The 14,518-nt window shown below is 45.1% G+C and overlaps 1 protein-coding gene across 3 annotated transcripts in view; it reads right to left on the reverse strand.

Annotated features, from left to right (window-relative positions):
• The window catches only part of CACNB3 (calcium voltage-gated channel auxiliary subunit beta 3), a 297,646-nt gene that overhangs the window by 202,032 nt on the left and 81,096 nt on the right, over positions 1-14,518 (reverse strand). The window contains exon 1 of one of the 3 annotated variants that reach the window (XM_075852202.1): positions 9,378-9,454. The exons of 1 other annotated variant lie outside the window; for it this stretch is intronic. In XM_075852202.1, the coding sequence (XP_075708317.1) occupies positions 9,378-9,428 (51 nt within the window). In that variant the 5' untranslated portion in view covers positions 9,429-9,454. Of the gene's footprint in view, positions 1-4,908; positions 5,097-9,377; positions 9,455-14,518 lie in introns of those variants that run through there. One more of the 3 variants, XM_075852204.1, reaches the window with a different exon arrangement.

A 14,518-nucleotide genomic window follows, 5' to 3' on the forward strand; every position in this document is an offset into this window, starting at 1 on the left:
ACGCGTTGCTATGACAGCGCCGTGAAAAGTATAGGTGTAGTGTCCCAGAAATGGTACTTCTGTTCCACTACGTTGTGCAGCAAGTGGATGTAATCATTTGAATATTTTACCATATTATAGCCTTATATATATATATATATATATATATATATATATATATATATATATATATATATATATATGTACTATCACTTTAAACCACAGTAGAAGCTGTGGAGGTCTTATAATTAGGTATCCACTAGAGGGCGCATCGACATGAATGTGGCTGGAAGGTGGATTTAGCCTGGTGTAGAGACTGTAGGGCTGAGTCTTAGTCTGGATGTGGTACGCATCAGACACATCCTCCAGCAGTGCTTTAGGCTCCAGTGTAACTGGCTGGGCCTACATCAGCCACCGATGCCTGAGGGGAAGGAAGGTGGAGTAGAGACTGAGTCCTAGTAGAAGCAAACCTGGAAGCCAGCTCTGTAGCAGCATCCAAGAAACCTTGCTGTCTAAAGATACAGTCATCTCTGAAGGAGAGGTATTTGTGGGCCTCAGAGGCTTTGTTGGGAAACACCGGGACACGTCCTCCCCAGCATCAGAAGGAAGTAGCTTACTTGCTATTGCCACTATTAGTGAAGATTTAGGAGCTAGATTATATAGTGGATCTATAGAAATGAAGGGAGCTGTCTACGAAATAGCTATCAAGCCAAAAGGTATCACTGAAAGGAAAAAAGATTGGAATCCTACTTTAAAGACCTACCACTAGCTTGTCTGCCTAAGTACTGATTAACTACTACTACCTCCATCATTGCGCAAGGACTGTTTATCGTTATCTGCAAGTTACAAGTAAACTGTGAGTTATTTGCACAAAGAACTGTTGTCTCTGGTTCATCTGCATGCTACATCAAGGGCACCCCAACCACCATCAGCCAGAGATACACTACACAGGGTGTGCTCTGGGGAAACAACTTCCACCATCATCCTCAATAGTGCAGCCCCCCTTTCACTGTACCAGCCCAGGAGGAGTGGAGGAGGAAAGGTCGAGTAACATTTATCCACCGGCTACACCGTTGACACTAAGGAGGCCATATACTACAACTCCCATCCTCTCCAGCACAGAGCACATCACCCGCAAGGGTTGGCGTCACGAACTACATTTTAAATCTACCGTGTGCTGGTGCTGCGCTCGGACCTGGGGTGCTACACTACATAAATATTTTTTTTAACTTGTGAAATCAAGCTGCGAAATTTGCAGTGATTTCGCAACAAATTACACAAAAAATTACATTTGTTGCGGAATTTGACTTCTCTATTGAACTCAATGAGGAAATTCTGCAACAAATGCGTAGCGAAATGGCAGCATAAATTGACATGATGCAGAATTATAATCCACACCACAATTTATGCACGTTTTCGGTGTGTAATTTTTCCACAGCAAGTGGATGATAATTGGTTAAAATCTCATCCACTTTGTTGCTACTGTAATACGCTGCTTATTTTCCACCTGCAAATCCGGACCAAGAATCTGCAACGTATACGTGAAGTGCAAACACACCCTCAAGTAGTTCCTGCCAATACTAATCACTGTTAAAAGTTCATGATGAACCTGGACACGCGAATAATTTAGTTATTAATTACAACCATAGCCTTTCAAGAAATGTCTTAAAGGATGCATCCATCCTTTACCCTTTGAGGACGCAGTTATTTTGGGCCTTAAGAAACCAACAATTATTTTTAGCATCACTGCATTCCGAGAACCAAAAGGTTTTCATTTTTCCGTCAACTTAGGGTATGTTCACACGGCGGGAGTCCGTAACGGCTGAAATTACGGGGATGTTTCAGCCTGAAAACATCCCCGTAATTTCAGCCGTAACGGCATGTGCAGGCGCTTGAACGCCGCGTCCATTACGGCCGTAATTGGCGCTGCTATTCATTGGAGTCAATGAATAACGGCTCCAATTACGGCCAAAGAAGTGACAGGTCACTTCTTTGACGCGGGCGTCTATTTACGCGCCGTCATTTGACAGCGGCGCGTAAATATACGCCTCGTGTGAACAGACAAACGTCTGCCCATTGCTTTCAATGGGCAGATGTTTGTCAGCGCTATTGAGGCGCTATTTTCAGACGTGATTCGGGGCAAAAACGCCCGAATTACGTCCGTAAATAGGCCGTGTGAACATACCCTTAGCCGTATTTTTTTTGTGAGATGAGTTGTACGTTTTCTATGGCACAATTTTGGGCTACAAAAAATGTTTTATTAATATATTTATTGGGAGGAATAGAAAAGAAACAGCAATTTCACATTTGTTTTTTGGGACATTCTTTAACAGCATCCGCCAACAAACTGCATTTCATTTGGTTTCCATGGGAAATCCGTGACATAGTGGAAGAACAAATATGACACGTCACTTGACATGATTTCTGTGAAGAAAACAGGTCGGGTAGCCACACAATTAGCCTCATTGAATCCACGTGCGGATACACATTAGATAGAACTGCAAATCCAAGGCAGAAATACAAGTATCAGCATCGGATTTCTGCCGTGAATTCTCAGGCATACAGTATCCATAAGAGATTTTTCAGACTGAGAAATCCGTCATGTGAACATATCGTTAGGCATCAAGAGAACAGTCAGTTCTGAAGTTGATGTGTTGGAAACAAGAAAAAAGTGTAAGGAATTCAGCGCCAATGATGACTAGATGACTGTATGTCAGAGCATCTTGGGTGGGTTGTTCCCATAATGCAGTGGTTAGTACCTAACAGAAGTGATCTAATGAAAAACAATTGACATACTGGTGACAGGGTTATGGATGCCCAAGGTTTATTGATGCGTGAAGGGAGCGAAGGCTAGCCCACCTGGCCCAATCTTACAGTTGCTATGTACACAGCGAGGCAGATCAACTGTAGCACAAGTTGCTGAAAAAGTTAATTCTGGCTATGATAGAAAAGTATCAGAACAGACAGTGCATCGCGGTTTGCTGTGTTTGGGGCTGCATAGTCATGGAACAGTCAGACTGCCCATGCTGATCCCTGTCGACAACCGAAATTGCCTACATTGGGCAAGCGAGCATCAGAACTGGACAATGGCCTGGTCTGATGAATCACATTTTCTTTTACATCATGTGGATGGCCGGGTGCATGTGCGTCGCTTACCTGGGGAAGAGATGGTGCCAAGATGCACTATGGGAAGTAGGCATGCCAGCAGAGGCAATATGATTCTCTGGGCAATGTACTAATGGGAAACCTTGGGTCCTGGCATTCATGTGGATTCTACTTTGACACGTACCACCTACTAAATATTTCTCTTTCAGCAGGATAATTCGCCCTGCCACACTGCAAAAAAATGTTCAGGAATTGTTTGAGAAATGGGACAAAGAGTTCAGGGTGTTGAGTTGGCTTCCAAATTCCTAATTTTTCAATCTAATTGAGCGTCTATGGGATGTGCTGGAAAAATAAGTCTGATTCATGGAGGCCACACCTCGCAACTTACAGGACAGGAGTCCATGCCTCAACGGGTCAGAGGTGTTTTGGCAGTGGACCTACACGATGTTAGAGGGGTGGTTTTAGTGTTATGGCTGAACGGTGTATTCGTTCCTATTATATAAGTGTATTGGAAGATTATCCATTTATCAAAGAATGGTCTGATACTGTGTAAAGTACATACCACTACCAAAGTTCACAACCAAATTCCTCATTGTGTTGCAGAGATAGGTTCACTTAACTATTAACCTGTTCCTGGCCCTTTGGTACAGCTGCAAAGTCCCAATCATAATGTCATGTGTTTCACATTGCCCCTGGCATGACTTCATGCCAACATTAAAAGTTTGAGGCATAACAACATGTGTAATCATTACATGGGCTGTGCTGTCTGACCAAGAAGAGGTCAGGAGGTGAGTGTCCTTAAACTTTTAATCGGAAAAGTGCTACCATGACTACCCCATTCTACAAGCAATATAACGATTGTTATAACTATGTCTTTTTAATCCTTGTAGTGGTAAGAAAATGAGTAAATGCATGTTTTCATTTAATATCGAACCATTCCAAATGATCTGCTGAGCAAGACGCCATGATTCATGTCTGGTGTCACGTCAAGGGATGGAAGTAAAGAAAAGTGTTAATATCAGGCACTAAAGAGACAGTCAGTAGACCATGAAAGATGCGGCATTAATTATATACCATCCAAGATTCTCCGGCTGATAATCTGTCCATCACCAGGGCTAAGTAATTCACCATTTCACAGTTAAGGCCATCTCCCAGCATTGCACTGTACCATTTTATTCCCAGCTCCGCCAGAGTCGGTCATACCTGATTATTTTCCATCTCTCTCCCTGTCAATCCTTACACCTAAATCAAGTTCATCTCCATCTAAATCCTTCTTTCATCTCTCCCTCACCACATTGTCATTCATCTGCATCATTCAATCTACACTACATATATAGAATTATATATAAAGCATATCGCCGTGCCTATGTGATACAGATGTGAGCTCTTCATTTACCTGGAAGGGCATCATTATAACCTCAGCAGTGTACACAAAACACAAGTGTTGCTTTATATTGGTGAACCCAGTAAATACCATTTCACTTATTTGCATTTTATTCATATACCGCTACATTAATGTAAACCCCTTCAAGGTTACTAAGCAAAGCTAATACTCTGTTTGCTGAGGGTGATGTTTCCATACATTTTTTTTTTCCTTAATACTCTTTTCTTTCGGTCTTTCCTAGCTATTGTGTACTCTGTCTTGTTTAATTTTCCTTTATTTAGCGCAACATGGAAAAACCTTTTAAAAAAGCACAATGCTTGATATGGCTCAGTGCACATCCGGAAAAGAGATCTCTATACCAAAGAAAGATTCCCCTTTAGCCCCAACACACATCAATTCCAACCTTCCCTTCAAGGCATTTAAGAAAAGCAAATGGTTACCTCATTCAGAAGAAATGTGGCACTGGAATCAGAAAAAGACATAGAAGGGGCATATATAGCCCAAAGCTGCACTCTCAAAATCTCTCTTTACAGAAAAAGGGGACTTTCATCCTCTCTTGGTCTGCCTCGCTGTGTACATAGCATTCCGTCTCTCTTTCCATCATCCAGACCCTCTCCTTCCCTCCCTCTCTTCCATTTACCCCTCCTTCCATTTCTCTCTCATTTCAGGTCCACCTCTTGCTGCTACAATGTGGTTGAAATTATGGATCTATGGTTGTCTAAGTGCCGAATAATTGTATTAATGACTTATGGCAACAAGCAAAAAAGCCTTCTTCTCTACAGGCAGATATATAAAATGGATTGTGCTGATTTTATTTCTCACTGTACAAAAGCACAGCCCATGGCAAAGAATTATTTTTTGCTTCTCTTGTGATGCCACTCACAGAGACTAGTGGTTTTATTGCTGGAGGCACTACTGGCTTTTCCATTTACAAGGCAATGATTCAAATGAAATTTTAGTTTCATTGAACTTAATGTATCTTCGCTTTAGGAAAAGTGCATATATCACTCCTCCAATACATCAAGAAACATTAGAGGGCTGCAAAGATAAACTGCAACAAAATACACACATAGCCCTAATCTATTAGAGGAAAAGGACCAAGCAAGCTTACAGTCTGGTGGGACAACAGTGATGAGGGAGAAAGGAATGGCCCTAGTTGGCTGGGTTGGTTACTATATGATTCATAATCAAAGTACAATTGAAGATGCATATACAGTTGTGAAGAGGCGAGTTTCTGCTCTCGGTAGAAATACTGCAACTCTGAATTGGAAGACCATTTTGAAAGAAAGAGCAGTATTAGGGAAGAGATTATGGGGGTAGCAGTTAAGAAGTGATTTGTAGGGGAACTATGATAACTGGAAATTTATCCTCAGAATTATAGTAAATCGAGTGTCAGAGGGGACAACACAGCAGTGAAAGGGAAATTACATAGGAAGTTAATGCAGTAGTTAGGGGTAGGAACTACAGTGTTGTGAATAATAACTTTTTTGGTCTCTTGAGTGAAGGAGGGGCATATGTTCAAAATATTGCATATAAAATGCAAGACGTAAATTTGTCCTGAATGTGAGGGATAGATATAGAGGTGAAAAAACATAGGAGAATTTTATCCAATAAGATTCCCTAAAAAATGCAATACATATTGCACGGTGCCATTTCCAGAGAAATAACGATAACAAAAACGAAAAAGAAAAAAGACAAGATCCGGAAATATTCAAGGCACTCTTTAGGTATAGAAAAAAGAATTTTGTATTATGTTTGTTTTTATTTATTCGGAATTAATTTAATTTCTATGTGTATAAAAAAGGGAGTTTTTCAATAATAAAAAAAAAAGCCTAGTAATACTTTTACCAACAATTGACAATAAAAGGCAGTACAGATTACCTGGCCAGGTTCTACAATAATTTTCATATAAATACATAGAATGATACATCAACCAGAGTTATCGTAATTTATATATAAAGATATGCATTTATATATGTGTAAGGACAAGGACCTGGTACAAGACAATAAGATCAAATTAGTTAACTTCGGTGCCAAGGAATCATTGCACCCTTCCCAGATTTGCAAGGTAAATTCTTTGAATCATAGGTCAAACAAGAGATCCGTTCCGACACTATCTAGAGTTATAACATCAAGTGTTAGGTTTCATTAACACTCGTAATTAGATTTTGCATTTGCTAAAATCTTGATATGAAATTAAGTATTGCACAGAACCAGACGATCTTTTGAACCAAGCACAGGTATATGGTGCAACGAAGATATGGAAAGGAACCAGGTGTACTCATCTGATCTTGGACTTGCGAGGTACGTTTTCTCTGATGCGTCCGAACAGTGCTTTTCTTTTTCAACTGTTGTCAGCACCGTGGGTAATCCGGAGTTAATCGATTTTTCTCCTCCAATCTCTCTGGACCGGGCCCGGTCTAACCCATCTGCATCTAATATATCTTAAAAAGATTTCTCAATAAAAGCGTTTCAACGGAAAAGCCTCCAACTTGAAGGTAAGCAAAGACCTGAATCAGAGTAAACTCAGGCTCTTTCCATGTGTCGTGTCTACCACATCGTGGTCGCTCAGGCAGGGCTGACGTCAATGATTCCTTGGTACCGAAGTTAACTAATTTGATCTTATTGTCTTGTACCAGGTCCTTGTCCTTACACATATATAAATGCATATCTTTATATATAAATTACGATAACTCTGGTTGATGTATCGTTCTATGTATTTATATGAAAATTATTGTAGAACCTGGCCAGGTAATCTGTACTGCCTTTTATGGTCAAATGTTGGTAAAATTATTACTAGGGGTTTTTGTTTATTGAAAAACTCCCTTTTTTATACACATAGAGATTAAATTAATTCAGAATAAATAAAAACAAATATAATACAAAATATTTTTTTCTATACCTAAAGAGTGCCTTGAATATTTCCGGATCTTGTCTTTTTGCTTTTTAGTTTTTGTTATAGATATAGAGGTGTTTAAAGGGTAGTCACCAAGCAAAAGACCACGTGAGATAGTAATAATACCATAAAGCTACCAAACAACTAACCACTTTTGACTATAGTGCCAGAACTGGTGTCATGTCCGTGGCTGCTAGCTGTCAGCTCCGTTCCCCCCCTGACAACCGCAGCCACGAGTCGGCAAGAGCTGGCCCCAGCCTCCTCAGGAGAAGCCATCGCTCGCGTCAACTCACCAATGCCGGATCCCGTAGGTCGTTCCTGACCTTTGACCTGTGAGTACTCTGGACTATAAGAGGGGTCCAGCCCCCTAGTTCTATGCCTGAGCTTTGTTGTATCCCTAGTCTGTCTTGCAAATGGCCCCCTAGTGTTTCCTGCTCCCAGTGGTTTCCTGTATCCTGAATCTAGTGTTGTGCTTGCTGTAGCCGAGCGGTGCTATATTCCACACCTGACCTGCCTCTCCACACCTGACGTCCACCTTCTGCTAAGTTCCTGCCTAGCCTGCCTCGCTCCTGTCCCAGCTGCCACAGGTACTCTATACGAACTATAGACTTTGACCTGCGTCCTGTTGGCCAGCTGCCATACCGCCAAGACGGTACGGCCCAGTGGGTCCACGAACCCTTCGCTACAGTAAGCTCAGGCCATGGACCCCGCTGGTCAATCCAAGACCATGACGACGTCACAAGAGATGTGGGCGGATTTGCTGGATCTCCAATCTCGACAGGACCAACTCCAAGCTTTGAACGCTCTCGTTCGTCAGCAGGAAGCAAGAGCTGCCGTTCCTCCTATACCTCCTGGCAGTGTTGATCCTCAGACTACACCTCCTGGCAGTGTTGACCCGCGTTTTTCTTTTCCACTTCCGGACCGCTATAATGAAGACGCAGGTTCCTGTCGTGGATTTTTTAACCAGTGCCAGATCCATTTCAGCCTGTGTTCCAGGACATTTTCATCTGACGGTGCCAGGGTTGCATTCATCATTTCTCTCCTCACCGCAAAGGCTCTTGCATTGGCGAACCCTATCTGGGAGAGACAAGGACCTGAGACCAGTGCCTTCCAAGCCTTTGTCCGGGCCTTTCGCATGGTATTTGAGGAGCCTGCACGGGTCTCATCTGCAGCGGCTGCCCTGATTAAACTACGCAAATGAGACACCTCCGTGAGTGAGTACGCCATCCACTTCCGCACCCTGGCAGGAGAACTGTTGTGGAGCTATGAGGCTCTGGTGGCGGCATTCTGGAATGGACTGTCCCCTAAGATTAAGGACAAACTTGCCGCTCGAGACCTGCCATCTACCCTGGATGACCTCATCCTTCTGTCTGCCCGGATTGACATACGGATCTGAGAACGCATCCAAGAGGTTCGTCGGGAGGGAGACCCTCCTAGTCTGGGAACTACTTTGCAGCAACCCCTGCTGTCCTCAGATTTCGATCCTCCTAAGGAATCTGTGATGATGGACCGGGGTAAGCTATCCACCCAGGAGAGACAACGCAGACACACTTCGGGACTTTGTCTCTATTGCGGCCTCGGTGGCCATTTTGTGCACCTGTGTCCCCTAAAGCCCCAAAGCCTAGGGTTGCTAGGAGTGACAACCCTGGGTAAAAAAGGACTTTCATTCAAATTGTCCATACCAGTGACCGTAGTCAGTGGCGGATTAAGTAGACCATGGGCCCTGTGCTGTTACCCAAACTTGCGCCCCCCTTCCTCACCGCCGCCCTGCCGCGCCGTAACTATTTTTAACACTAAGTTTTTGGGCAAGCATTAACAGTGTTACGATTCCCCTTGTCACAGGGCTATGTCCGTACATACTGACAGTATCACACTGTGCAGGGACACATCCTCCTGACAAGGGGAATTGTCTATCAGTCCTGGACGGCAGAAATACTTTTTGTGAAATACAAGGATTCCTATAATAAACATGTCAGGAGAGGTGACAGATTCTCTATAAATCTAGTGACTCACAGGTGACGACGTCTCAGATTCTAGTAGTTTTTTCCCTCTTTTCTTCTCCATCCGGTCCAGCGCTCATGACGACTTCTCCCGGCCATGACTCATTTCTGCAGAATTTGCCACTCAGACGTCTCCTCACCTTTCCAACATTTCCACACCTATAAACGAAAATAAAGTTATCGTGATGCCACATACTGTACCCCTAAATATAATAGCACCAAACACTGCGCGCCTGAATATAATAATACCACACACTGTAAAACGCCACATACACACAGCCCCCTGTACATAGTGCCACACATAGCCCCTGTAGATATTACACGCCCCCATAGATATCGCCATACACAGCCCCCTCTATATATCACACATCCCCCCGTAGAGAGCGTTACACACAGCCCCCTATAGATAGTGCCATACAGCCCCCCTGTAGAGAGCGCCACACAGCCCTCCCCCTCTTGTAAATAGCACCAAAAAGCCCCCCCTATAAAGAGCGCCACACACATACCACTGTGGATAGCACTACACAGCCCCCCCTTGTATATAGTGCCACACAGCGCTCCCCCTTGTATATAGTGCCACACAGCGCTCCCCCTTGTATATAGTGCCACAGGGTTATGTACACATTTAAAAACTTTATATTATAATATATATCATATATATATATATATATATATATATATATATATATATATATATTAGTATGTGTGTGTATCAGTGTGATTGATTGATTTTATTAAAAAATATTTTTACTTTTTGAGATACAGGTGCTTTGTTTCTGACAGGATCAGTGACACGCAGGATCCACCTCAAATCTATCACATCTAAGATTATAATTTAGCACAGGGCCCGTTTCACTGATCCCGTCAGTCCTGCTGACCTGACGGATACAGGATACAAAGCAGCTGTATCTCAAAAAGTGAAAATATTTTTTAGTAAAACGTAATTACAAAGTTGCACCAAACACACATTTTTATTAAAAATAAATAAAACCGACGTGATTTTTGCAACGTTTTTCTGTAGACAATGCAGGTTTCGTTTTTTAGCATTTTTATACACACCTTTTTTGCAATTTTAGAATTTTTATTCATAAAGTTTGAAAATAATAGTAAAAAAATAAGCTTTTTGACGTTTCAGCTATTTTTTTTTTGGTAATATAGTTTTACCCTAAAATAGACCTTTTATTTGTAATCGTCATTGTTTACCGTAAATTTTTATATATTACATGTCTATATTAGGGTAATTGGGTCAGCGCTAGCGTTACAACAATGATTGGCGGGGGGAACGTTTTTTTTGGGGTGGGTATTTTGTGTATTTATTATAAATTTTTTTTTTGCACTTTACTTTACTATTTTTTTATTACTATGGTCTGATCCTCAAAGGTCAAAAAAGACCTTTGGGGAACTTTATATATATACTTTTTCTTTCTTTTACACCATCTTTTCCACTGTAACTGGAGCTGCACAGCAGCCCCAGTTACAGGGGAAATCAGCCCTCTCATAGTGACGATTGTCACTAATAGGGCTCTGCTGGGTCTAGTTAGACCCAGCAACAGTTTGCCACTAACGGCACCCGGCGATCATGTGACCAGTCACATGATCACCGGGAGGAATAGAGACAGCGCCGCTGCTGCTGTCTCTATTCCTGTACACAGCGCGCATTCAGTGCTGTGTACAAGTGATCAGAGAAGACAGAAGCCGTGAAAGCTGCTTCTATCTTCTCCTCAGGGTCCCCGGCAGTCACTGACAGCCGGAGACCCGACATTCAGCTGCCCGATCGCGCGGGCAGCAAGTTAAAACCCGAGCCGTAGAAAGTCTATGGCTCGGGTTTTAACGACCCGTTCCTGACCGCTGGCCGTAAAAATACAGCCAGCGGTCGGGAACCAGTTGGGCAGGAGGTTAAGCCAACTAACCTCAGCGCCGGTGACCGCCCGCCCGGCTCTTCTCTTGCTGCTTTGGAGTAACAGAACAGCCGTCCGTCGCTGTTATGTTACTCAATGGCGGCGGCCCGCACTAGTCAGGGAGGCGTGTCCTACCCCTTTCCCGGCCAATTCCCTGCTCCTCCTCCTCATCTTCGGCAGTTAGCAGCGCTAGCGCGCTGAATATATTTATAAGATGATAAGATGATAATCCGCCACTGACCGTAGTGTCCGGCGAGAGAATGCATCAGGTCTCTGCGTATCTGAACTCGGGATCCGCTGCTAATTTAATCCGTAGAGACCTGGCGGACCTTCTTCAGTTTCCTACCACCCCTTTGGAGAGCCCATTGACAATTGCTTCTGTAGATGGTCTACCCCTGCATAACCCAGTTGTTGCTGTGACCAAACCACTGAGGTTCCAAGTAGGGGCCCTCCACTCCGAACTGCTGTCGTTCTATGTCCTACCCAGAGCCGTTGATCCTGTGTTGCTGGGCCTGCCTTGGCTCTGATTGCATGCCCCAGTCCTGGACTGGAACTCTGGAGAGGTTCTCCAGTGGGGCCCCAAGTGTCACAATTGTTGCCTAGGACAGATTCGTTTGGCTCAGCCTCCTCTGCCTCAGTCACTGACAGGATTGCCGAGTCATTTTGCTTAATTTGCGGACGTCTTCAGCAAGAGAGAGGTGGAGACACTGCCCCCACATCAGGCGTATGACTGTCCTATCGAGCGGGTTCCTGGTGCTTCCCTTCCCTGTGGCAGGGTATATCCTCTCTCCCTGCCAGAGACTCTGTCTATGTCCACCTAGAGAGAAATTGGAGCGGGGCTTCATACGCAAGTCTTCCTCCCCGGCAGGAGCCGGGTTCTTCTTCGTCAAAAGTAAGGATGGTTCGTCCCTGTATAGACTACCGGGGTCTCAACCAGATCACGGTGAAAAATAAGTATACATTGCCATTGATCTCAGAATTATTTGACCATATACGTGGTGCCAAGATCTTTTCCAAGTTAGACTTGCGGGGGGGCTTACAACCTAATCCGGATTCGCCAGGGTGATGAATGGAAGACGGCATTTAACACCCGGGACGGACACTATGAATATCTAGTAATGCCCTTCAGCCTGTGTAATGCTCCCGCGGTCTTCCAGGAGTTTGTGAATAACATTTTCCGTGACCTCCTTTATGTTTGTGTGGTAGTCTATCTTGATGACATCTTAATTTTTTCTCCAGATCCTATGACGCATCGGAAACATGTCCGTCAAGTCTTGCTGCGATTAAGGGTGACTCAACTGTACGCCAAATTGGGGAAGTGCGTATTTGAGAGAGATGCTCTACCCTTCCTGGGCTGCATCATTTCGAATAGAGGCCTCAAGATGGATCCTGAAAAGGTAAAGTCCGTCCTGGAATGGCCACGTCCTGAAGGCTTGAGGACCATATAGCACTTTCTGTGATTCGCCAATTTTTACAGACAGTTCATCCCAAACTTCTCTTCACTAACATCTCCTATATCTAACCTCACCAAGAAGGGCATGAACGCCAAGGTGTGGACTCCTGAGACAGAGTCCGCATTCAATACCCTGAAGAGTGCCTTCACGTCAGCCTCTATCCTCCATCATCCAGACCAGGGGTCTCAAGGACGCGGCCCGCGGGGCGCATGCAGCCATATATGGACAGTGTGTCAGGGTCTTCCCCAGAGCGGAGTCCCGAGCAGAGCGCTAGTATCGGCTCTGCTCCGGGACTCTGTGGAATTCCCTGACATCGCTGTCCATATATGGACAGTGTGTCAGGGTCTTCCCCAGAGCGGAGTCCCGAGCAGAGCACTAGTACAGCTCTGCTCCGGGACTCTGTGGAATTCCCTGACATCGCTGTCCATATATGGACAGTGTGTCAGGGTCTTCCCCAGAGCGGAGTCCCGAGCAGAGCGCTAGTACAGCTCTGCTCCGGGACTCTGTGGAATTCCCTGACATCGCTGTCCATATATGGATAGTGTGTCAGGGTCTTCCCCAGAGAGGAGTCCCGAGCAGAGCGCTAGTACAGGCTCTGCTCCGGGACTCTGTGGAATTCCCTGACATCGCTGTCCATATATGGACAGTGTGTCAGGGTCTTCCCCAGAGCGGAGTCCCGAGCAGAGCGCTAGTATCGGCTCTGCTCCGGGACTCTGTGGAATTCCCTGAAATCGCTGTCCATATATGGACAGTGTGTCAGGGTCTTCCCCAGAGAGGAGTCCCGAGCAGAGCGCTAGTACAGGCTCTGCTCCGGGACTCTGTGGAATTCCCCAGAGCAGGAGTCCCAGTGATGTCAGGACCACAGCTGGAGTCCCAGGAAGAGCCTACTAGCGCTCTGCCCGGGACTCCAGCTCTGGGGTTGCCCCTGACATCTCTGTCCATATATGGACAGTGATGTCAGGAGCAGAGCTGGAATCCCAGTCAGAGTGCTAGAAGCAGCTCTGCTCCGGGACTCCAGCTCTGGGCAAGCCCCTGACATCACTGTGGCAGCATCTGTGGAGGGCACTTTGGCAGCATCTGTGGAGGGCACTGTGGCAGCATCTGCAGAGGGCATTGTGGCAGCATCTGCGGAGGGCACTGTGGCAGCATCTACGGAGGGCACTGTGGCAACATCTACGGAGGGCACTGTGGCAGCATCTACGGAGGACACTGTGGCAGCATCTACGGAGGGCACTGTGGCAGCATCCACAGAGGGCACTGCAAGCATCTACAGAAGACTCTGCGGCAGCATCCACAGAGGGCACTGCGGCAGCATCCACAGAGGGCACTGCGGCAGCATCCACAGAGGGCACTGCGGCAGCATCCACAGAGGGCACTGCGGCAGCATCCACAGAGGGCACTGCGGCAGCATCCACAGAGTGCACTGAGGCAGCATCTACAGAGGGCACAGTGGCAATATCTAAAAAGGGGCTGCCCAATCTTGACATGTGTGTCTGCCAAACGCTGCCAACTGAGCCGCCGGATTGCATTTAGCGACACTAAGGTTGGGTTCACACGACCTATTTTCAGACGTAAACGAGGCGTATTATGCCTCGTTTTACGTCTGAAAATAAGGCTACAATACGTCGGCAAACATCTGCCCATTCATTTGAATGGGTTTGCCGACGTATTGTGCAGACGACCTGTAATTTACGCGTCGTCGTTTGACAGCTGTCAAACGACGATGCGTAAATGGACTGCCTCGGCAAAGAAGTGCAGGACACTTCTTTGCCACGTAATTTGAGCTGTTCTTCATTGAACTC

Source organism: Rhinoderma darwinii, chromosome 2 (genome assembly GCF_050947455.1).
Source record: "Rhinoderma darwinii isolate aRhiDar2 chromosome 2, aRhiDar2.hap1, whole genome shotgun sequence".
Taxonomy (NCBI): domain Eukaryota; kingdom Metazoa; phylum Chordata; class Amphibia; order Anura; family Rhinodermatidae; genus Rhinoderma; species Rhinoderma darwinii.